This window comes from Panthera onca, chromosome C1, assembly GCF_046562875.1.
Source record: "Panthera onca isolate mPanOnc1 chromosome C1, mPanOnc1 haplotype 2, whole genome shotgun sequence".
Lineage (NCBI taxonomy): Eukaryota > Metazoa > Chordata > Mammalia > Carnivora > Felidae > Panthera > Panthera onca.
The window spans coordinates 94323699-94347812 of record NC_138346.1 but is presented as its reverse complement, the minus strand read 5'-3'; the positions used below and the strand labels follow the sequence as shown (position 1 = coordinate 94347812).

The 24114-nt window shown below is 35.7% G+C and overlaps 1 protein-coding gene across 3 annotated transcripts in view; it reads right to left on the bottom strand.

Moving 5' to 3' along the window:
• The window catches only part of DARS1 (aspartyl-tRNA synthetase 1), a 64092-nt gene that overhangs the window by 37228 nt on the left and 2750 nt on the right, over positions 1–24114 (bottom strand). For all 3 annotated transcript variants that reach the window (XM_078451339.2, XM_078451340.1, XM_078451341.2), the window contains exons 3-4: positions 21004–21096; positions 10305–10407 (exon numbers count right to left, since the gene is read on the bottom strand). In XM_078451339.2, coding sequence (XP_078307465.1) covers positions 10305–10407; positions 21004–21096 — 196 coding nt within the window. The remainder of the gene's footprint in view (positions 1–10304; positions 10408–21003; positions 21097–24114) is intronic.

Genomic DNA, 24114 nt, shown 5'->3' with positions numbered 1-24114 from the left:
TTATTACTCAGTTATACTTTTAAAACCAAAATTATTATTTTTCACCAGTTTTGGTTTTCAATAACTCAGGGGCAGTATCTAAAAGTCACTGTCACCCTCAAGAAACAAAATAGTTCTCTATTCTTTTATTTTTTATTAAAAAAATTTTTTTTAAGTTTACGTGAGAGAGCAAGAGAGGGTGGGGGAGGGGCAGACAAAGAGGGAGAAAGAATACCAAGCAGGCTCTGCACTGTCAGCGCAGATTCGGATGTGGGGCTTGAACTCCCCAATTGTGAAATCATGACCTGAGCCAAATGCTTAACCAAATGAGCCACCCAGGGACCCTAACAGGTATCCACTCCTTGAGAATATACCAGAATAAACTGCATACTCTAGAAAAGACTGTTAAGGGGCACCTGGGTGGCTCAGTCAGTTAAGCATCCGACTTCAGCTCAGGTCATGATCTCACAGTTTGTGAGTTCGAGCCCCACATCAGGCTCTGCACTGACAGCACAGAGTCGGCTTGGGATTCTTTCTCTCCCACTGTCTCTCTGCCCCTCTCCCACACACACTCTCTCTCTCAAAATAAATAAGCTTAAAAAAAAAATAGAGAAGATACTGTTGAGGGAAAAAGCAATGCTTTGAAACACAAAGCATTTCCCAGCCATCAACACATTTCAGTGACATTAAGGTTGTATTCTAAGTGTATTAAGGTTGTATTCTAAGTGAGCTATTCTAAGCTTTAGACTGGTATCATTAGGTTATCTCCGAGAAGCATGAAGACATAGGAGGAGCGTGAGCCCTAGAGTCAAGAGACCTTAGCCAAAACACCTGGTACTTTAAATTTCAATTTCCTCAACTGTAAAAATGAACAGACATAAAGAAAAAGTGTCTATACCTCATAGTGGTGCTGTGAGGATCAAGAGACAAAGTGCAAGTATGGCATTTTGCAGCTCAGAAGATAGTAATAGTTAACTATTACTGCTGCTATTGTTATATTATAAGGAATACTATTAATATTGCTGTTATTTCCCTGTACATCAGACTCTGATGTATTGCATCCCAATGAGAATAAAAATTCACAATTGCCACCGAAAAGCTTGGCAAGAAAGGACAGTCACTATACTGAATTTTAATTACAGATTGTTTCTTAAATATTAAAAATAATATTTCACGTGCAATGAAAGTCTAGGAGTGTGTATTAGGGCCGGGGGGTGGGGGGGGCGTGGCGACTTCCTTCCATGGCCTTTCATCTAAGAAATATATGCTACCAGTTAACAGAGGTAACTGAAGAGTATACTTCTCATCATTACTCATACAATCTATTCAATATATCCAAGATAATGATGGAATGTTAACAGCATAACCTTTGTATGAACAGTGGTTTTTACCTTTTATTTCACATTATTTTAGGGACCACATATTTAACACCCTCAAAGTACTTTTATTAGGGCGCCTGGTTGGCTTAGTAGGCTAAGCATCCAACTCTTGATTTTGGCTCAGGTCATGATCTCACGGTTCTTGAGTTCCAGCCCTTCATGGGGCTCTGCTGCTGACAGCAGGGAGGCTGCTTGGGGTTCTCTCTCTTTCTCCTTCTCTCTGCTCCTCCTCTGCTTGTGCTCTCTCTCAAAATAAATAAACTTGAAAAAAAAAGTGCTTTTACCAAACCAGCCTGTCATATTAAAGGCTTAAAATATGTTAAGAATTCCTGTATCTTAATATATGCTGATTGTTACTTAATAGTAATAGGGATAAACCTGGGAGTTGGTGAGCACTAGGTGATGATCACAATTATAATTTTAGGTAGTTATCAGCTCATTTTTCAAAACTATTCTCATCTTATTCCTATTACTCCCTTCTCCTTTCCCCCCAAAATCAATAATGGTGAAAAAACCCACTATTTTAAACTTTTCTTTTTGCATATTTACATATTCTAATATCAACAAACCTAAAAATCTGAATATGAAAGGTTTATAGCAAAACTGGCAACAAATCTGTTAGCTTTTTGGTTGTCAGAAATAGTTTGTTGAATCTTACTATTATATTACTCAATGAGAAGTGTGCCCCACAAGATCTACATAACTACCCATATTCAAATTAATAATTTTTAAATCTTGGGAAAGGTGTAATAAAAGATTAGTTAAAAAAAAAAAAGGACAGGGGCGCCTGGGTGGCTCAGTCGGTTAAGCATCCGACTTCGGCTCAGGTCACGATCTCACGGTCCGCGGGTTCGAGCCCCGCGTCAGGCTCTGGGCTGATGGCTCAGAGCCTGGAGCCTGCTTCCGATCCTGTGTTTCCCTCTCTCTCTGCCCCTCCCCCGTTCATGCTGTGTCTCTCTCTGTCTGAAAAATAAATAAACGTTAAAAAAAATTAAAAAAAAAAAAAGGACATATAAAGTAGCTACACACTAGTTCTTTAAGTAATGCACCAACATAAAGTGCATCAATGATGTAAATTAAATATACAATTCACTGAGGCAAAGAATTCAAAATTCCCAAACATGAGAAACCATATATTTACTAGTTAACTCAAAATAGCACCCCCAAAGCATAAATTATCTAGGTAGTTTTAAAAATAACGAACTACCTTTTGATAATAAAAATCTGTATTCCAATTCTGGGGTAGGTACAACTTGGTTTATATGTCGAGTAACTTCAATTTTAATGAATTAGTACTATCACTCAGTCTCAGACTTTTATATTTCCCAGGCAAGTGGAAATAAAGATGTTTATTAAAGAAGGGTCTGAGCTGTAAAGAATGGACTAAGACTAGCATACAGAAAACAATTTATGAAATCATGTGGCTAGTTAGTGGGGAGCCAAGTTTCTGCACTCTCTAGCTCTCTATTACAGCCCATAGGTGCTTTGTAAAAGTTAATGGTTTAAATTATTTACTTTGTGAACACATTTGTCTTCACCAAAACCCCAAGAATAAGTTCAAAATATACATGGTAAAAAATTAAGCCACAACTCAACATGGCACAGACCAATGGTTCTCAAACTACTACATGGGCTATCTTTCATGGTATAAACAATGTCAGGGACTCACTTTAATCGCTTTTATCATATTACTTAAGAAACTTCAAATATAAAAGTAGTATGAATGCTATATGCTTATAGCCCTTAACTATTTTAAGTTTAGTTTAAATTCCAGGTAGTTAACATACAGTGTAATATTAGTTTCAGGTGTACAATATAGTAATTCAACACTTCCCTACATCATTCAGTGCTCATCACAAGTACACTCCTTAATCCCCATCATCTACTTAACACATCCCCCACCCACATCCCCTTGGGTAACTATCAGTTTTCTATAGTTAAGAGTCTGTTTCTTGTGGGGCACCTGGCTGGCTTAGTCGGTACAGGAACTCTTGATCTCAGGGTTGTGAGTTCAAGCTCCCTGTTGGGCACTGGGCCTACTTTAAAAAAAAAAAAAAAAAAAAAGTCTGTTTCTTGGTTTGCTCCCCCTTCTCCTTTGCTTATTTATTTTGTTTCTTAAATTCCACATGAGTGAAATTGTATGGTATCTGTCTTTCTCTGACTTATTTCCCTCTAGTTCCATCCATGTCATTGCAAATGGTGAGATTTCATTCTTTTTTTAATGGCTGAGTAATATTCCATTGTCTGTATATTATGTGTATGTGTGTGTATACACACATATACAATACACACACACACATACCACATCTTCTCTATCCACTCATTAATTGATGGACAATTGGGCTGCTTCCATATCTTGGCTATTGTAGATAATGCTGCTATAAACATCGGAGTACATATATCCTTTGAATTAGTATTTTGTATTCTTTGGGTAAATACCTACTAATGTGATTGCCGAATTCTAGGGTAGTTCTATTTTTAACTTTCGGATGAACCTCCACACTGTTTTCCACTGTGTATAGACCTTAACTTTATTTTTATTTATTTGCGGGGGGGGGGGGGGTACCAAATTACAGTCTTTGAAAGAATGGTACAAATGAAAAATGTTAAGTAGATGTTAAGTAAGATATACAACTTATAGGTAATCGCAACATGGATGTACTGCCTCAGTGACCAGGGAAGTCACCTTTGCAGCTATGAGATACAGCCCTTAACTTTAAATCAAAATGAACTTTAAAACAAAATGAAAACAAATACTAAAAATAACAAAATTCAGATAATATTATTAAAGTCTGCTAAAACTAAATTACTGACATTTGTTTTACTGTGTAGAGCTATAGTCTCAGATCCAGTTCTATATTTAATCTATTTCTATACTTTTACTTTATTATCAGTAATGTCAAAATGTCTGCTCACCATTACATAAAATGGTAAGTTTGAGGTTGGTTCTGGACAATTAGACCCCATAATTAACCAAAAATCTGCAAACAGGAATCCAAGAATGACAATTTAAATAAAGTATCAGTTGATAATTTTATGAAACTATCTTATTCATGTGAAAGTTAATAATGCAGCATTGTTAATTGAAATCTGAATCAAACAGGTATCTAGTATGGTAATTACCAGAACTGGAAATAGAAACATTTTTCCTTGCAATGGGAACTATTATACTATTAGTGATCTGCTGCTCCTATATAGACAAAAATAGGATTCCATAAATCTGCTTGAATGGCATAGGCTTTTTTTTTAATTTTAAGAAAGTTTTTAAATTTATTTTTGAGAGACAGAGCATGAGCAGGGGGAGGGGCAGAGAGAGAGGGAGACATAAAATCCGAAGCAGACTCCAGGCTCTGAGCTGTCAGCACAGAGCCTGATGTGGGTCTCGAACTCACAAACCATGAGATCATGACCTGAGCGGAAGTCGGACGCTTAACCAACTGAGTCACCCAGGCACCCCAAGTCCACAACAGAAAAGTTCAGGATGCCTCTTAACTATCAAGTACCACCTAGTAATCCAACTTGTTCTCAGCATATGTAGCTATTCAAAACTACAGTGAAATCATCATTAGTAAAGAACACAGATATCATCTGGCTTCAGCTGGCATGAACACAACTGTAAATATGAAAGTAAATGCTACATGAAAAGTTCTGAATTCACACAGCAGTTCTGTTATAAGTTAGCCTTTAAAATGATATGGAAAAATACCCTTACATAACTTTAAGATAATCATCAAAATTAAAAAAACTGAAGTTAAAAAAAATAAAAAATCTTCCAGCCTTCTAAGAGCATATCTATGGACCTTAAAGAAAAGAAAAACCAATCAGTGAGGACCATGAAGGACATGGGCTTAAGCTAAGTGACAAAGACGGAGGATTTAATGAATAAAAGCGAAACTGTAAAATATGAGAAAGAGAGGCCATCGCAGATACAGAGAATCTGCCCAATATGAAAAGTGTATATGGGGAAGTAGTGGGAAGTAACATTGTAGTGAGGGAATCAACAGGCAGAATTAACATAGCATATGGTTGGAAACAGGAAGTCATTTAATATTTTAGACAAAAATACCAATGGAAAATAAACCTCTGGCAAGTATAGATTTCAGGAAAGAGCAAAAAGAATTTGTATGTCTCAGTAAAAACTAGTTTAGGGGCACCTGGATGGCTCAGTCCGTTAAGCGTCCGACTTCAGCTCAGGTCATGATCTCGTGGTTCACGAGTTCGAGCTCGCGTTGGGCTCTGTGCTGACAGCTCAGAGCTTGGAGGCTGCTTTGGATTCTCTGTCTCCCTCTCTCTCTGCCCCTCCCCAGCTCGTACTCTGTCTCTTCTCTCTCTTAAAAAAATGAAATATTAAAAAATTTTTTTTAATAAAAAAATGAATTTAATAAATTATTGGACTTCTGTTCCAACCCAACTAACATGCGGCAGAAATTACAAAGAACAACACTAAAAAGATGCCAAAAAAAAAAAAGGCCAAATGCCTTGGAAAATTCATTCAGAGAGACAAAAAGAAGACTTTCCTCTCAAAACAATTTTATTTTTTGAAGTTTAGTTATTTTGAGAGAGAGACAAAAACAGGGGAGGGGCAGAGAGAGAGAGAGAGAGAGAGAGAGGGAGAGAGAGAGAGAGAGAGAGAGAATCCCAAGGAAGCTCTGCACTGTCAGCACAGAGCCCAATGTGGGGCTCGAACTCACAAACTGTGAGATCGTGACCTGAGCTGAAACCAAGAATCAGACGCTTAACCAACTAAGTCACTCAGGTGCTCCACCCTCCCAAAAAAATTTTAGTAAAATTTTGGACAGAAAGTCCACGGGACCTTAAGGTTTTTGGAGTATGGTATAACAATAATATGTGAGTATAATTAGACCACAGCAAGTTATAAAAATTATCTTATGTTAATGTCAAATAGAGTAATTTCTTTTTATTGTTATTTAATAAAAACCACACTATAGATTCTTGTTTTACAGAAGTGCCAGCTCACCAAAGATCTCAAAGATAAGTGCATGAGAGCTACCTTAATCTTTGCTTTCACAATGGAGCCAATGAATACTTATTTCATTTATTTGTATTTTTAAAAAAAGTTTATTTACTTATTTTTTTTAAAGTCTATTGCCAATTCTTTTTTTTTATTATTTTTTTTAACATTTATTTATTTTTGAGACAGAGAGAGACAGAGCATGAACAGGAGAGGGTCAGAGAGAGGGAGACACAGAATCTGAAACAGGCTCCAGGCTCTGAGCTGTCAGCACAGAGTCTGACGCGGGGCTCGAACCCACGGACCCCGAGATCATGACCTGAGCTGAAGTCGGACGCTTAACCGACCGAGCCACCCAGGCGCCCCTATTTACTTATTTTGAGAGAGACAGAGAGAGCACGAATGGGGGACGGGCAGAAAGAGAGAGAGAAAGAGAGAATCCCAAGCAGGCTCCACATTGTCAGTGCAGAGCCCAACAAGGAGCTCAAACTCATGAGCTGTGAGATCATGACCTGAGACAAAGTTGGACACTTAACCAACTGAGCCACCCAGGTGCCCCTACATACTCATTTTATTTTTTTTGAATAATCATTTCAAATGAAATAGTTTGTATAAGCCTAACAAGTACACATAATTTTTAGGAAAAGGATTTTGAAGGATGAAGAACAAAACCAACACATCTTTTTCCTAAAAAAGTTCTGAAAGTTCTTTAGAATTCATATTACAACTTCACTTGATTTATTATTCATGTAAAGAGCAGGTAATTTTCAAAGTAAAATTTTTCTATTTGTGATTTTCTTCTTTAAAAATTAGCACTTTTGATTGTAAGATCATACTGGCTCTCTGTCAGAAATGACACGTGACTTAGGGGTGCCCAGGGTGGCTCAAGTCGGTTGAACATCCGACTTCGAATCAGGTCATGATCTCATGGTCAGTGGGTTTGAGCCCAGCGTCGGGTTCTGTGCTGACAGCTTGAAGCCTGAAGCTTGCTTCGGATTCTGGGTCTCCCTCTCTCTCTGCCCCTCCCTGACTCACGTTCTGTCTCTCTTGCTCTCAAAAATAAACATTAAAAAAAATTAGAAATGACATGCTGTCTTCGACTTCTATTACTAAGAAAGATCAGAATTTCTGTACTGAGAAGCACAATCTATAGTCACATAAAAAAAGCTGACTGACCTATCAGGGACATGAAATCATGTTCCTAAAAAAAATGATCAACCACACAAATTAAAAACTTATCATTTTTACATGGATGGACCTAGAGGAGTATTATGCTAAGTGAAAAAAGTCAGGTAAAGACAAATACCATGATTGTACTTCTATGTGGAATCTAAAAAAAAAACCCAAATGAACAAATAAATGAAAAAAAGAAGCAGAAAAAGACCCATAGACACAGAGAACAAACTGGTAGCTGTCAGAGTGGGTGGAGGGATGGGAGGATGGGTAAAAAATGGTGAAGGGCAGAAGGAGATACAGGCTTCCAGTTATGGAATGAGTAAGGGATGGAGATGAAAGCCACAGTGTAAGGAATATAGTCAATGATACTGTCAGCATAGCGTTCTGTATAGAGATGTTGAGTCACCATGTTGTACACCTGAAACTAATGTAACATTGTGTGTCAACTATACTTCAATAAAAAAAAAAAAAAACAAAACTCATCATTTTTTACCACACAGAGTCTTAGTCATGAGAATTTTCCTCCTTCACGAGGTAGCAAAAGTTATTAACACATTTACTCTTAATTACTCAGGCTAGACACCTTAACATAAGAGTAGTGCCAAAAGCTAAATAATTATAACCAAAGTACCACATGTTAAGCCTATTGTATAAAATTGGCTCCATTTACTTGCCTATAACCACCCAAAGGCTTTATAATTTGCAATAGCTCTATTATGAAATCATTTTTTCCCACACATTACTAATTATATAAAGTCTATTTTTTAGGGGGCAGGAAAGTAAAAACAGATACCGTGCTTTGCTTAAAAAAAAAAAAAATCCAAGTCACAACTGAACTGTTAAGCTGAATTACATCTAGATCTTGACTGAGTTCCACTTTAGGATTATGAAATCCAGACTATGTTATCTAAATTCTTGCCTTGTCTAAAAAAAAGATCATCCTTACACTATATCATTTAAATGAAAGTCTTTCTTTAATTTATATGAGGACATAGTAGCTCTGCTAGCTATTAGGCTTTGGTTGACCTCTGATATGGTTAACTGCTGTTCGTCAAGTCCCAGAAGTTTGAAAAGATCCAAAATAATAAGAAATAACTATTCATGGACTATTTGAACATGTTTACTTCTAAAGACATCAAATGAATCCATTGTCCTTTTGTCATTATAACGTCTCTTAGTGAATACTAAGGGTAAATGGGATTTTCAAAAGATTTTCAGACTAGAATATTTTCTTCAGGAATGTAACACTAAGGTTATTAATGCAATTTAGTGGAAACACATATTCTATATAAAACTGTCAGCTCCATTTATTAGTTTTCAGAAACCAATTTAATATGTAAAAGACAAAAGCCATAAAGGTTATCTGTTGATTTTAAGTTGACTTTTTCCCAGTATTTTCCAGTGTATTAAATATAATTTAGCATATATGTCTACGGTTTGCAGGGTCTCTATTCAGAGAAGATTCTCTGTGTAAAATTCATTTCTAGGGACTAAGCTTACTTATGTCCCACTTCATAGGATACAGTCTGACCTTAAAAAGCTAGCTGAATATGTACCCCACAAGCATACACCCTTATAGTCTATGAGATGAAATCAGCAAACCTAATCACCAAAAGATACAGATAGAAGAGATGGAAGTCTCTAGGGAGCAGGACTGGGAGACAGGGTGAGGTGGGGCTACTGTACCCATACTATAAATACTACTGAGTTCCTCAGTGAATTGATGTAATTAACAGCACTGGAGTTTCTAAAGCAGACTGCTGATATTGCTGATATAATAAAATTAAATTTGATAAATAAATCGCTAAACCGACACCAGTTACTGAACATCCAGTACATGTAAAACACTATGCCAGAGGAGTCAGGGAGGGCCCAAGCATAAATTAGGATGTTAAATTAGATTGTTTTTTAGTTTCTTTCTAGTTCTCAAATTATGGATAATTCTATCTATATTCACTCATCTTTGAAAGTTTACATCTAAAGAACAGAGATAAAAAATCAATAGAAAAATATAACATTTGTGCCTATACTCTGTCACTGAAAATACTGCCCATTTTCCAAGTCTTCTTTAATCATTATCATGCAAATAAAATTCTGATTGATCAAAACATACAAACAAAACGAGCCACATTACCAGCTATTATTACTTTAGAACTATAGCATGTACAAGCCCTACACTATCTCTATATCCTGCCTCTTGCAAACTGAACAAAACAATGCATTTCTACAGGAACTGTGAGCCAGACAGCAAGAGCTGGGGGGTTGGGAGTTGGCGGGGTGTGGGTTGATTTTACTTTTTTTTTTTTAACCGTTTTGGTGTCAAAATTAAAAGTTGTAACATGTTATGACATTTGAATTACTTCCTTTGGGGGAATCATTTGCAAAACTACATTCTTTTATTTTATATGCTTTTATTTTTCAGTTAGGAAACTTGTTGCTTAATATGCAAATCTCAAACTGGGGGAGGGAGGGAGGAAAAGAAGCTCAACAAACACAACAAAATAAAGTTGCTTTGCTATGTTGAGGCTGCCAGGCTTTTTGTTACTCCACTTGAAAGTAAATGTGACTTGTCTGTAGAGAGTGCTGCTTCAGCAGTTCCAAATGAATTTCAAGCCTGTGCTCCATATTTTCTCTTTTGTAAGTTTAATGTATTCAGCAATACTGAACTGACAATTTAAATAACTACATTTTTAAACAAACGAAGCATTGATGTTAATGTATGAAAATGGTCCAAACCCCTGGGAGTCTTGGTTCCCACCATTGTTTATTCTGACAACAGGATATAATTGCTTACTTACTTGGCAGCAAATTTAACCATCTGCTTGCTTGCATGGTCTCCCACCGCCACGAGCGCCTGGACGTTAAACTGCTGCTGACGTAGGACTAAGAAACATTGCTTCCCTGAATAAGACAGAAAGAACACAAGTGTATTAAGGACATGCTACTTCAGGTTTTACAAAGAAGAAACATGTTTTACTTTAAAATTGAGCCAAAATTTACCACACACATTAGACACAAACACACATATCCGGCTTCCACAGCCAAAATACTCATACTGTTGACAAGCTTTAAAGAAACCCAAGTTCCCACTAGAGTAACAAAAATGCTTTAACATGTTTGTTATAAGAACGTAGGCAAATCACCATTTTCAAAAAAATTGTATAATTTGAAAATTACTTTATCATGGCACTGATTAAACAAATTTGAAGTAACTTCAGATCACTCAACATTCATTCAATGAGTGTATTCTACAGGCAAAGGCACTCTGCTAACCTCTATAGGATCTTCAACGATGCAGCCACAGAAGTGCTAATCAAGTGCTTAGTAAAGAGAACACAAGCACTCTGTGGGGGTGGTCCATTTTACTTCCTACCAAGCATTTAGGATGACAGGCTAGTTTCTTCCATGTTCTATTTTCCTTTATCATCTTCCTTATCCTTCATCCTTTATAAATATTTCCACATTTTCTCCACAGCAAGTAACTTACTTTGTCTATAAAAGATCATTCTCTTTATGCTCTATAACCAGTTTTATTTTCACCTATTCTGGGCTTGTGATCCCCCCTCCTTTCATAAGAAACAGCCTTTCCTTATTCTTAACTTTTTGAAAAACATTACTCATAATAGATTCAACGACTGTTTATCCTGGTGACATCTCTTTCCTCCAAAGCAGATTCTTTGATCAAGTTTTGGGAAATTACTTCCTCATAAAACAAGTCTTTTCAAGATCACTTTTCTCATCAGGTTGTTTTATAAAAACATCAGAAGAATTCAGTTTTTAAACTAAGAATGATCCTTGCAAAAAAAAAAAAAAGAAAGAAAAGCAGGCTTATAGTTATTACTTTCAACATTCAACATACTGCATTTTGAAATGCATATCAGATAGCAATCATGAGTCTAAAACAAAACAAAACAGAACTAGACAGGTTGCAAACAAAGTGCAAACATAGACATAATCTATGGGCTTCCGAGTAATATATGACTGACATGTTTTACCACTAAATAGACCCTCATTCTCCCTTTCTTTTGGAGTATGATCCAGTCATAAAGTAAAACCTTAAGAAGAAAGTTACACATACTAAACACATTCAAGAGGATTTTAAGATGCTGAATGGATAAAGATTGTTACCATAGAGAAATCTGCAGGTGGACCAAAATGACATTATCCCAGGAACTATTGGAACAGAATGTCTGTGAAATTCTGAACAGAGTATAGTGTGAAATGGAAGAGAATGTGATTTAATAAGTTTTTTAGCTGCTCTCATGGTGCAGACAGGCAGCACAGTCCTAGCTGCACTACAAAGCCAAGCTGCGATGAACTCCAATGCTACACAAAGGACCTTGAGAGAGAATAGAGCTCTACAGGACTTACAAAGAGTTAGCACATGAAAATGTCTCAGGGTAAGCACTAGGGGGTAACACTTAGTGTAAGGGCTGGTAAAGTGTAAAAGCTTGGAAATCAAAAGACCTAGGATGGTATCCTATCACTTCCTGTGAAGGGGCCTGTGGGAAAATTATTAAACTACTTTATGCCTGTTTTTCATCTGCAAAATGGAGAAAATAATATATTACTCACGGAGTTTTCTCAAGTATTCTCCTGTAATATTGAGGATTACATAAGTAATATGTTTAGAGTTGTGACACAACCAATTAATGTTAAGTATGAATAAATGTAATTAATGTTAATTATTATTACAGCACCACTGCCACTGGCTCCTTATTTGAGGATTGATTACCATTTCCTATTTTGAATCTGGATTATAATGTGTAACAACCATGCCAGGTACTGGGAACACAAAATAATTACTTGACAGACAATCATGATAGACTATCATGTAAAGAAAGTTATAAAACCATATAAAGTATAATCCCAATTTTGTTTGTCTAAGAAGTATATTAAAATCGACTGTGTAGGGAAGAAAACACCAAAATATGAAATTGATTGAATACAGAAAAAACACCAGAATGGGGCTACTAATAGATGTGAAATTGTAAGAAATTATGCTGTTCTTCATATTTTTTTTTCTGAACTTTCTACAATAAGCATGTACTACTTTTCCAATGAGAAAAAATACTTTTTAAGAGAATAATACAATCAGAGAGGTAGGTAAAAAGAAAGGTAAAGGATGAAAGGAAATCTTTAATACAAATACTTCGTAGAACCTGGGAGTTTTAGCAGGCTAAGTATAGAAGCAAATGCACTCCCTGAGATTTGACATGATTGCTAGGGAAAACAAATCAAGAAATGAATGATTATGAGTGGAGTGAAGATTGTTCACTGTCTTCTTTTAATGTTTAATGTGTTTATTGTATGTATTTCTAAAAATTAAACTTCTTATTTAAAAAGGAAACAGATGGAAAGGGGACGTGAAGTAGTAAGACCCGCACCATGAACATATTATACAAACCTACAAGTAAAAATGTACCAACACAAAAACAGCCAGATCAATGAAGCAGAACAAACCCAAAATACACCGTATTAGAGAAATTTTAATTCCAGATGGAATTGAGGAAATAAAAATAAATGAATAAACACGGAGTAAAAAATGAAATTGAATATCAAACTGTACAAAGGGGGAGGGGAAACTTTTCTAAGTTTAAAAATTACAGAATATCTATACACAAAAATTGAAACACTGGGAAAAATTATTTGCTGACTTATAGCCTAAATGAATTAACATCATTACTAAAGATCATAAAGATTTATGAGTAAAGGACATTGAAATTCCAACAAGAAAATGGGCAATAAACTAGAACAAATCATTTGAAAGAAAAAGAGAAAAACCTTAGTAAACGTGAGGAAAAAATGAAATGAAGGTAATGCAAGTGGAAGCAAACAATGACAACACATAATTTACCTCTCAAAGTAGGAGAGATTTAAAAATATGTAATATCTAATGCTTCGGAGAATTAAACGAAAACCTTTCCTTCATAATTTGCTCATGGCAAGGTAAACTTGCACATGCTTTTGGAGAACCATCTGGCAGTGGGCATTAAAAGGCTTAAAAACATCTCTTTGCTTCAAGAAATGTATTTCTTAGAATATATGATAAGAAAATTGGGTATGTAAAGGCTTGTAGTGACAAAGATGTTCATAGCAGTATTATTTCTATAAAAGCACTGAAACTCTATTATCACTCACTTCATATTTATGCAGTCTTTACTAGTGGAATGATCTACATGCAACTCTACAACCAACTATCTATGGTTTCCAGGTTTTCAGTTTTCTAAGCACCTTCAAATACTAGAACCTTGATTATCCACTCAAAAAAATTATTAAGACTCAAAAAATACTGGCTTTCTGGTAAGTAGACCTGTCTGCTCAGACTACTTCCACCAAGTACTTTTGAGAACAAGTTCTCGCCAGTGAGTAAACAAAATTGTTCCTTCTTTAGCTCTGATTGGTGACATACTACATGGCACGCTTTGCTCCACGTTTTGCAAGGCACTATCTTATAGACACTGGTGAGTGACAACAGGAGCAGCATGTGAATTGACATCCCTTTTATGTAAAGAATACACCTATGCTTATAAATGCATTTTTTCCCTGGAAGGATATACAAGAAATAACAGTGGACATTTCTGGGGGAAGAGATTGTAATGAGATGGAGAAGCTAGAATTGTGAATTCTAATTTTTTTTTTTACATCTTTCTGTACTTTTGGAATTTTAATTTTTACTATACCCATATATTACTTTTTATTCTAAGAAGCAAGTATGTGACTTCTCACTTCAGCAAAAAGTTCTAAGTTAGCATTGGAACTTTATAGGACAGGTTAATCAACTGCTAAATATTATTCACCTTTCTTCTTGGAACCCTTCAACCAAGAAACAGTTTATAGAAAGGAAAATAAAGACTATGTTCAAAATAGCTGAATGAATGCACTACTTATAGATACCTTAAATTTAGCTCCGTAACAGTTAAGAATTTGTGTTGCAATTTGATTAAGTTTTTAGAAGAGGCAGTTTATTTCTTAAGTTTACACAAATGTAAAGTTTGATATCCTTTATAGCACCAGTTGCATTTTTTAGTTCTAAGCTGAACAATAAACATGGTCACAGTCAGGACAAAAAGGCTTACTCTCATCTCCATTACAGTGATGGCTCAGTAATAGAGTGTGCTTTTTTTTATTAAGTTAAAAAATTTTTTTAATGTTTTATTTTTGAGAAAGACAGAGACCCACAGAGGGTGAGTGGGGGGAGGGACACAGAGACAGAGTTCGAAGCAGGCTCTAAGCTCCATGCTATCAGCACACAGGCCGACTCAGGACTTGAACTCACTAACTGTGAGACCATGACGTGCGCTGAAGTCAGATGTTTAGCCGACTGAGCCACCCAATAAAATGTGCTACTGTGGAAGAACTAGGTGTAAAGCAATCTTTTGTTTTCATCTCTTCCTACTGTCTTTTAGCTTGCCAAGCTCCTGAACTCATTATTTAGATAATTAACTAATACCCAACAGTAATTATTTTCCTTCATCATTTATGTCGATCTGTTACTGAATAAAACAGCAAAGACCTAAATGTTTTAAAGTACTTTCCATTTGCTATATCCTCTGAAATATTCTTGTATGAAGAGAAGCTGAGGTTCTAAACTACATAATTACCAAAATAAACTAGCTATTTTGGAAGTATAAGCAAGTTTTTAGGAAGAAAAGTATTGAAAGAGAATTATTTTGTGCTAAATGACTTAAATGTAGTATATTTAAAATTTGAAAGGAGCCACAGATACTTCAGTTACTCTTTCAAGATGCAGGCTTAAGCTCATAAGCTTTCACAATCAAAAGAAACAAATTTTTATCATATCATTAAGAGTTAAAAATTTCTCCTTGCTCCTATATAAACCACTTGATTTTAGGGATGTGATACATAAACCTACTATAAGAAATCTGATTTAACTTTTTAAAATGTATGAAACACTATCCTTAAATTTAAGGATATTTGTTGTTAACCGTTTTTGTTTTGTTGTTTTTTTGCATAACAGGATTCTAGTTGTCATACTTCTGACATTATGATTTTGACACTTCCATTTCCTTATTTGTGGTTTTACAGAGCTTTGCTCTACTTGAAACTGCCAGCATGCGTTGTTTCTCCAAGTCCAGTTTTAATGTGTTACTACTCCTGGAGTTACAGCACTTGAATGCTTCCAAGTAAAAATCATATTTACTGACAATTTTTCCTATAAAAGGAAGAAGGGAGTAGAGGCAATCAGGTTTTGCAAATTCAAAACATAAGATTTTGTTTCTTTAGATAATCTACTTTGGCAGAAATAAAAAACATTGACAATCACTACTGGCAACAATATAGAGAAAGTGGTATTGTCACACACTCGTGGGGAGTATAAGAACAGCTTTTTTGGGTGTAATCTGGTATAAGAAAATTTAAGTATGCATAAATATACCCTTCAACCCAGCAATTTCACTTCTAGATACCTATAATGGATAAATACTGCCTTATGTAGATCTATAACTAGTATCAAGGGAAGATCTTCAAGAAACACTGTTAACTGAAAACAAAAATGTTGCAAAATAACATGTAAAATACGTCTTCTGTGTAAAATAAGACAAGTTAAAAGTCACACATAAAAAAACAAATAAAAACCTGTATATATGTATGTGTACATATGTGCATTAAAAAAGATTTTTAGAAAGACGAACAATAAGAATTAATAGAAAAGGCTGGGGCAGAGGATAGCATATAGAGAAGACAAAAGGGAATATTATTGCTGTATTCTCTGAAAAATTCATGTGAAAATATGTATGTATTATTTAGGTAATTTGTAATTTAAACACAGACACACACACACACCCATATATATATACATATACTTAAAAACAAAATAATAGGGTTTTCTAATAACAAATTATGAAAACTAGATTAATGTAAAATTCCAAGGAAAAAAAACCCCACGAAAATTAACCTAGTACTATACTGAAAGAATACTACCCACACCTTTGCCAAATTCCATTTATTCCAAGAATCCAAAGATGGTTCAACATTAAGAAATCCACTACTGTAAATCATTACAATTACAAAGAACTGATTCTTGTTAATTGCGGCAGTTATGTTCTATAAAGTCACCAGGAACAATGAATTTGCAAATATTGAACCACCACTGCTCCTAGGGGAAATATAAGGTTAGGTTCCCGTGAGACTCTGGTCACAATATTTTCATCAGTCCATCAATACATAACCTTGTGTGTGTTTCTGTTTAAAGACACACTACTTAATATACACTGTTGATTCATTAATATTGAACTCACGGCCAACAGCACTATAACTCATGCTTGAATGAAGCTTCTCTAACACTTATATTTTCTCAGTAAGGCACAAGCCTTCTTGCACTTAGGAACACTGGAAAACACTTTAGCACTATGCTTGGTGGCCACTGTAAATAGCCTTATCACCAACAAAAAGCACAAAACTGTGAAGAACATGGCCTTAAATAGATTGTGAAGAGAGCTGATACAAGAAGGCAGAGCTTCACTGTTTGATCTCAGCTGGGAACATGTGCGTTGAGTGACTCAAGTTTTTTGCCTCTCTGCACATGAGTATGTCTGACATGTCTGTGAATGACAGTGAAAGTGCTCCAGGTATTGATTTTGGGGGTTACAAATACATTTTAGCAAGCAGAATTTGCAAATACACAATCCATGAATAAAGAGGATCAGCTGCATTTTAACTTTTTATTATATGGAAAATTCAAACAAATACAAAAGCAGAGAGAATATTATATGAACCTCTACATAAATACACTCAACACAATTATATTTTGAGGGAAAAAAAGATCAAAAAAGGCCTAATAAAATTTAATATGTATTCCTGGTAACAGAAAATTTGGACTAGAAGAAAATTTCTTTTAATCTAGTCTTTAAACTTTGGCATTGTTTTCTAATGACATTTTATGTAGAACACCCAAAGGCATGAAATAACTCATCAGGAGTTAAATCTCTGCTGTCTGAAAAATTCTTCATTGAGGGAATCCCCGTAGTACTGAAGAATCTACTCATCATTACAAAGAGAAACAAGAAATGAGATAAACATTTGAAAGAGAAGGACAAAAGATCATAATTTGTAAATGATACCAATGTCTACCTACAATCTCCATGTACTTCAATAATTAACAACTCAGGGCCATTCTTGTTTTAGCTTTATTCCAATCCACATATCCCTTGACTCTTGTACAGTATACTGTGAAGCAAACTATTTTGCTGTTATTTCACCTGTACAAAGTTCTTAAGTACATTATTCCTAAGAGATAAGATCTTTTTAAAAATAATATTACCATAGTACTATTATTCCAACTAAAAAAAGTTATTTAACGTCAAACATCCAGCCAATGTTCAAATTTCCAAGTCTCAAGTATCCTCCATTTTCATTTACTCATTCATTCATTCACCTTTGGATCCAAATAAGTGACTCGTTGAGAGACAAAAAACATTTTTTTAAACATTTATTTATTTTTTAGAGACGGAAAGAGACAGAGCATGAGCGGGGAGAGTAGAGAGAGAGAGGGAGACACAGAATCCGAAGCAGGGTCTAGGCTCTGAGCTATCAACAGAGATCCCACGAACTGTGAGATCATGACCTGAGCCAAAGTCGGATGCCTACTCAACTGAGCCACTCAGGTGCTCCAAGAGATAAAATTCTTAAGTCTATTTTAATCATATGTTTCTCCTTGGCGCGCCTGGGTGGCTCAGTCGGTTGGGCATACAACTTCGGCCCAGATCATGATCTCACGGTTTGTGGGTTCCAGCCCTGTGTCGGGCTCTGTGCTGACAGTGTGGAGCCTGGAGCCTGCTTAGGATTCTGTGTCTCCCTCTCTCTCTGCCCCTCCCCCAGCTCATGCTCACACTCTGTCTCTGTCAAAAATAAATAAACTTAAAAAAAAAATCGTATGTTTCTCCCTCCCTTTTCTATTTATTTGTTGAAGAGATCACATCATTTTTGCCTAGTAGTTTCCTATAATCTAGATTTTGCTGACTGCATCCTCATTGTCACTTAACATAGTCATTTGTCCTATGTTTTTCCTATAAATTGGTAGTTAGCTCTAAAGGTTACATTGAGATTCAGGTACAATTTTTTGGGCAAGACAGTAGCATTGGGTGGTGTTGGGTTCTTTCATGAAGAGACATAAAATATTTCTGATTGTCTCTCTATTGTATCATTAGCAATCACTGGTGATGAATGCCTGGATAATCTACTAGGAACAAAATGATGAAGCTCTAACACGCTTTTTTTTTCATTTTATTTACTCCAATACTTCTCCAGCAACTTTCTTCTATCTACCATTTGGTTAGCCAGGGATATAGAATTCATACAGAAACGATACTTTAATCAGTTTTCAAAATAATGAGTTTGTTTCACCAGTGACCAACTAGGTTTTGTTTGCCTGCCTTAGCGTTATTATAAATTTATGGATTTAAAAATATCTGCTGTGTTTCAATTCATTACATTTATCCTTATTGATACACATATTGTTCCATTTGGGGGATGGGTGAGAAGGGAAGTATTCTTGGTTCAGACCTACATGTAGTATGCATTCTTTTAATCTGCTAAATAACTATGTTTAAGAGACACAGTGGGGGGTGCCTGGGTGGCTCAGTCGGTTGAGCGGCCAACTTCGGCTCAGGTCATGATCTCGCGGTCTGTGAGTTCGAGTCCCGCGTCGGGCTCTGTGCTGGCAGCTCAGAGCCTGGAGCCTGTTTCGGATTCTGTGTCTCCCTCTCTCTGTCCCTCCCCCATTCATGCTCTGTCTCTCTCTGTCTCAAAAATAAATAAACGTTAAAAAAAAAAATTAAAAAAAAAAAAAAAAGAGACACAGTGGCCAGTTGGACAGAACAAAGGCTCCCAGTCTAATGTGAAAAAGACAACTAAATGAAGGAATACAAAACAATGTGATTATCTCTTGGTAGAATAAATGGCCGGAACTTTCAGAAAGGCAAATCAACATTTAAAAAAAAACTAAAACTCCACCAATATTCCTCTCAAAGTCTAATGGTATTCAGCTGTTTGGGGGGAGTATACTGGAAGAACAGACAAACTTTTAGTAGTAGTGATACTGAGAGTGAGATATAAATCTAAAATGTCAGAATTTTAAAAATAATGGGCCCACATTAATTCTATAATAAACACTGAAAAGCACTGTAAGAAATGACGTAACACAGCATGTATTAAATATTATAGAAGTAATCAGCTCCGCCAGGAGACTAAGTGTCTTAGAAAACTACCACATTCTGTTCATATTCTACCAATTACTATGAGAACTTGGGTGAGTAGCTTTCTCCTTTGAAGCCTCAGTGTTCTCATTTATAAAGCAGAATACCAAAGCCTGTTCTGCCTACTTCAAAAATTTGTAGGGATGATCAAATGTGAAAAAGTGTATGAAAAGTATAAAATTATAAACTAATGTTAAGTGTCATTAATACTTTTATACGATTCTGAACACTAGGCTAGGACAATTTTCTATAAGGAACAGGCCTGTCTAAACTACCTTAATCTTTCTTTGTTATTATTGCTAAATTCTTAGTACCATCCAATAGAACTTCCTACAATGATAAAAATATTCTGTATTTGTGCTGTATTTTGGGAGCCGCTAGCCATTGTGGCTATTAAGCACTCATAATACAGCTAGTGACTTGAACTACTAAATTTTAATTTGGTTACATGTAGCCAGTGGCCACTGTACTGGATAACCTGATCTTAGCCTTATTTCTCTATCACCTATCTTGCTATCTAAATATTAAAATATAAGAATATTAACAAATGAAAAGCTTCTCAACCACACTCTTCACTTAAAACTAAACTTTTAGGGTGCCTGGGTGGCTCAGTAGGTTAAGCATCCGACTTCAGCTCAGGTCATGATCTTGGGGTTCATGAGCTTGAGTCCTGCATTAGGCTCTGTGCTGACAGCTCAGAGCCCAGAGCCTGCTTTGGATTCTGTGTCTCCCTGTCTCTCTGCTCCCTGCCTGCTCACACTCTCTCTCTCTTTCTCAAAAATAAATAAAAATTAAAAAAAAAAATCAAACTTTTGAGAGATGCTAGAAAAGTACCTTAAAGTCTTAGATTTAATCTGAATTTTTAAGGTCAAAAATTTTTTAATTTTTTTTTTTTAACGTTTATTTATTTTTGAGACAGGGAGAGACAGCATGAACGGGGGAGGGTCAGAGAGAGAGGGAGACACAGAATCTCAAACAGGCTCCAGGCTCTAAGCTGTCAGCATAGAGCCTGACGCGGGGCTCGAACTCACGGACTGCGAGATCATGACCTGAGCCGAAGTCGGATGCTTAACCGACTGAGCCGCCCAGGCGCCCCAGGTCAAATTTTTTTTAAGGATGTCTTATAAGAACCTAAAACTAATTAACCATGGATTAATATTTCACAGTGATTTAAGAAAGAAAATAGATGTTTTGAAAGATTTACTTTGGTCTGTGAGGAATTTGCAAAACAAAAAACTTAGAATCCTTACCAAAAGGACCATAATCATTAAATCAATCTTACCTTTAGCTCTACTTGTATGAACCCTTGCACGCACCCAAACAACTTCATCAGCTCTGTGTACTGTCAAGTCACTAACCCGAACCAAAACTCGATCTGCAGCAGATAAGTGAAACAATTTTGTAATTCAGAATTTACAAAGTCATAATTATTTTGGTTTGGCAGGTAGCATAAGTACTTGGTATTATCTTAAATAATTTCCAATCTCTGATAACATCTTCTTTTCTATCACTGTCCATATGCAATCTGCTTCAAGTTTTATGAACTGTACTAAGTACATCTCTAAAATCTATCCAATTCTCATTCATCTTCATTGCCACCATCTCAAACCAAAGCACCATTTCTTTTGTCTAAACTATAGCAACAGCCTTAAACTGGTATTCCCCTGATCCCCTAACTCAGTCTACACTGGAGTCAAAGAGATAGTTTCAAAACGCAAATCTCTTGAATACTTCAATGGTTAAAAAAATACAGCTTGTCTTTACCTGCCTTTGCCTAGGTGGACATGATATTTTCCTTTGCCTGCCATGGTATACAAGTCAACTATGCACAGGGGAGGACTTTCTGCCAGGCCTGGATAGTCATAGTAACAGGACACGGAGAATGATCCAGGGAGGGCATGTAACTCAAAATAAATAAAGTCCTTCTGTGGGACTTACTATAGACAACATGGGAATGAAGGTCTCTTTCCCGAGGTTGCTGAGCTGAGATAGTGTAGGCCTGGGCTGCAGCCACCACCTTTCCCAGTACCTGAGATGTATGGACAAGAGAATGCGGCCAGTAACCTAAAGGAAGCAGAGCCAAAAAAGTGTAGACAGAAAGCCCTGCAGATGTTGCTTGAGCCTCTAGATCCAATCATGCTGTATACTATCTCATACTTTGTTTCCTATAGTTATGTGAGCCAATAAATTCCCTTTTAGGCTGTGAGTCCTCCAATGCTAATAACAAAACACTACACCCATCCAGAGTCTCCCAAACAGGAAAAATGTGACAAAACAACTATTATGTCAAGATAGTGATATAAGGCAATCATGATCCAGAAATCATTTTATTCTAAATATGCAGTAATTTGAATATTAAAGAAAAATTTAAGTATTAATTAAAAACACAGTAATAGACATGACATCATAACAACAGAGTAATGTAAGATCTGTATTCCCAAGAGTTTTATTGCCTAAGTGTAACCAAATTTGTCAATATCACATGCAGCAAAACCTAGTTACTACATTACTAAAAATACCTTTGGGAGGATATTATAATGAAATCAAATTATAAATCTATTTTACCTACTTTGCTAAATGTATTTATAACTTGCCTCTTGAAGCAAAGATGCAGCTTAGAGATAATTCAATTGACAGGAGTATACCATGGTTCTCATTGCCAGAAACAACGAGAAAGAATGACGAATTTTTAAGCCATGAGGTAGCACAAGAAATTTCTGCAAAACATTGCTGACAGACCTTATGAATTAAGCCAACTTCCAAAACTGCTGTGTAAACTCAGGCAAAATAAAGTGTGAAAGAGAAAAGACAAAGCAGCATAAAATTTTAAAAGACAATTCTGAAAATGCCAAGATTGATAAAACAAAATGACTTACTAACTAGGCAGTCAAAACTCAAAACCAAATGAAACAGAGTAACATAAATCTAAAAGAATAAAGTTCTAAATAAACAGCATGATTAGGGTAATTCTAATAGTACTTTTGAAAACAAAGAGCAACATCCCTTGTTTCATGTGGCATTCCAACTAAGTAGCATAGGGCTTCCCAACCTTCAACATATCCACACATCCTTGAAGGACATGCCACGCTCTCACTGGTTGAGACTGGTAAGACTGGTTGAGACAATGATCAGGGGCAGGAGGGTTTCAGTTTGAAAATCTACTGCCTCTTCCACACTTCTAAGTCACTAGCATTAGAATGAAGGAATTTGGAGAAATGGAAACAGATCAGAAGGAAACTTGTTGTTGAACTAGGTATTAGGATTTTAGCAGAGATAAAACCAAAGGCAGTATTCTCCTGTTATAGTAATGTAACCAGGTGACATATAGTTTATTTTTCCCTCCTGTGAGAAGAAATTTTAAGTGGAAGACAGCAGTCCGAATTTGCCAGCCAAATGGGAACAGTAATTATGGCAACAGGTGACTGGGGCTCATGTAAGAGATTGAAACACCAGTGAGATTCGTTGTTACAGCTCAATCAAGTCCAGTTTAGGAAGACACCTGAGCTGAAAAAAAGTCTCAAATCACCTCTCCTGCTTGTCCGGGCAAGAGAATGTCATCTCCTATACTATATTGCTTACATCTCATTTTATACTAAATTCTTTTATTCTATTGTTTCTTTTTTTTTTTTTTTTTTTTTCTTTCGGAAATGGTTTATTTTCAGCAAACTATTTAGGTCTTTTAATGCATACTTTGTCAACAAAGTTGGGAAAGTAAAGTGATTTTATGATGGTACAATTAATCAAATCCAAAATAACATTAAAACTGATCTGGAGATTTATTATTTCCAAAAATTAAATTTAAAGGCAGGCTTCTAAATCAGAAGTACTTAAAAAATAATTTGAGGGTAAAAAAAAAAATAATAATAATAATTTGAGGGTGTCTACCAAAAGAAAAGATTGTTAAATAGTTAAGAGTAAGATAAATCTGCTGAAATTACATGCATACAAATATACAAAAATGCAAACAAAGGAAGGCAAATGCTTATAAATAGAAAACAGAATGTGACAAGTCAATTTCAAAGAAATATAATAATGCAAGGGGGAAAAGGAGGTGGTTTCATAAACATGTAAAAAAGTTGTATTTAATGAAGGCAGTTAATATTACCCATTCTTGTTTTATCTCATAAGCCAGAACTTAATCTCAGTTAAATCTTTTACCTTATCGTTTTAACATAATTTACCATTTAAAGTATACTCATTTAACATATTTTCTTCCCTTCCTAGATTAGTAGCCTCAAACTGACAATGTTTCTGCAGGGTTATGGTGTCTGGTCGGGTTATTTATTCACTTAATCTTTTCAGAGTTATGCCTTCAGAGTTATTATGCCAAACTTTACTTAAAACTTTATGAAGTGCGGGGCGCCTGGGTGGCGCAGTTGGTTAAGCGTCCGAC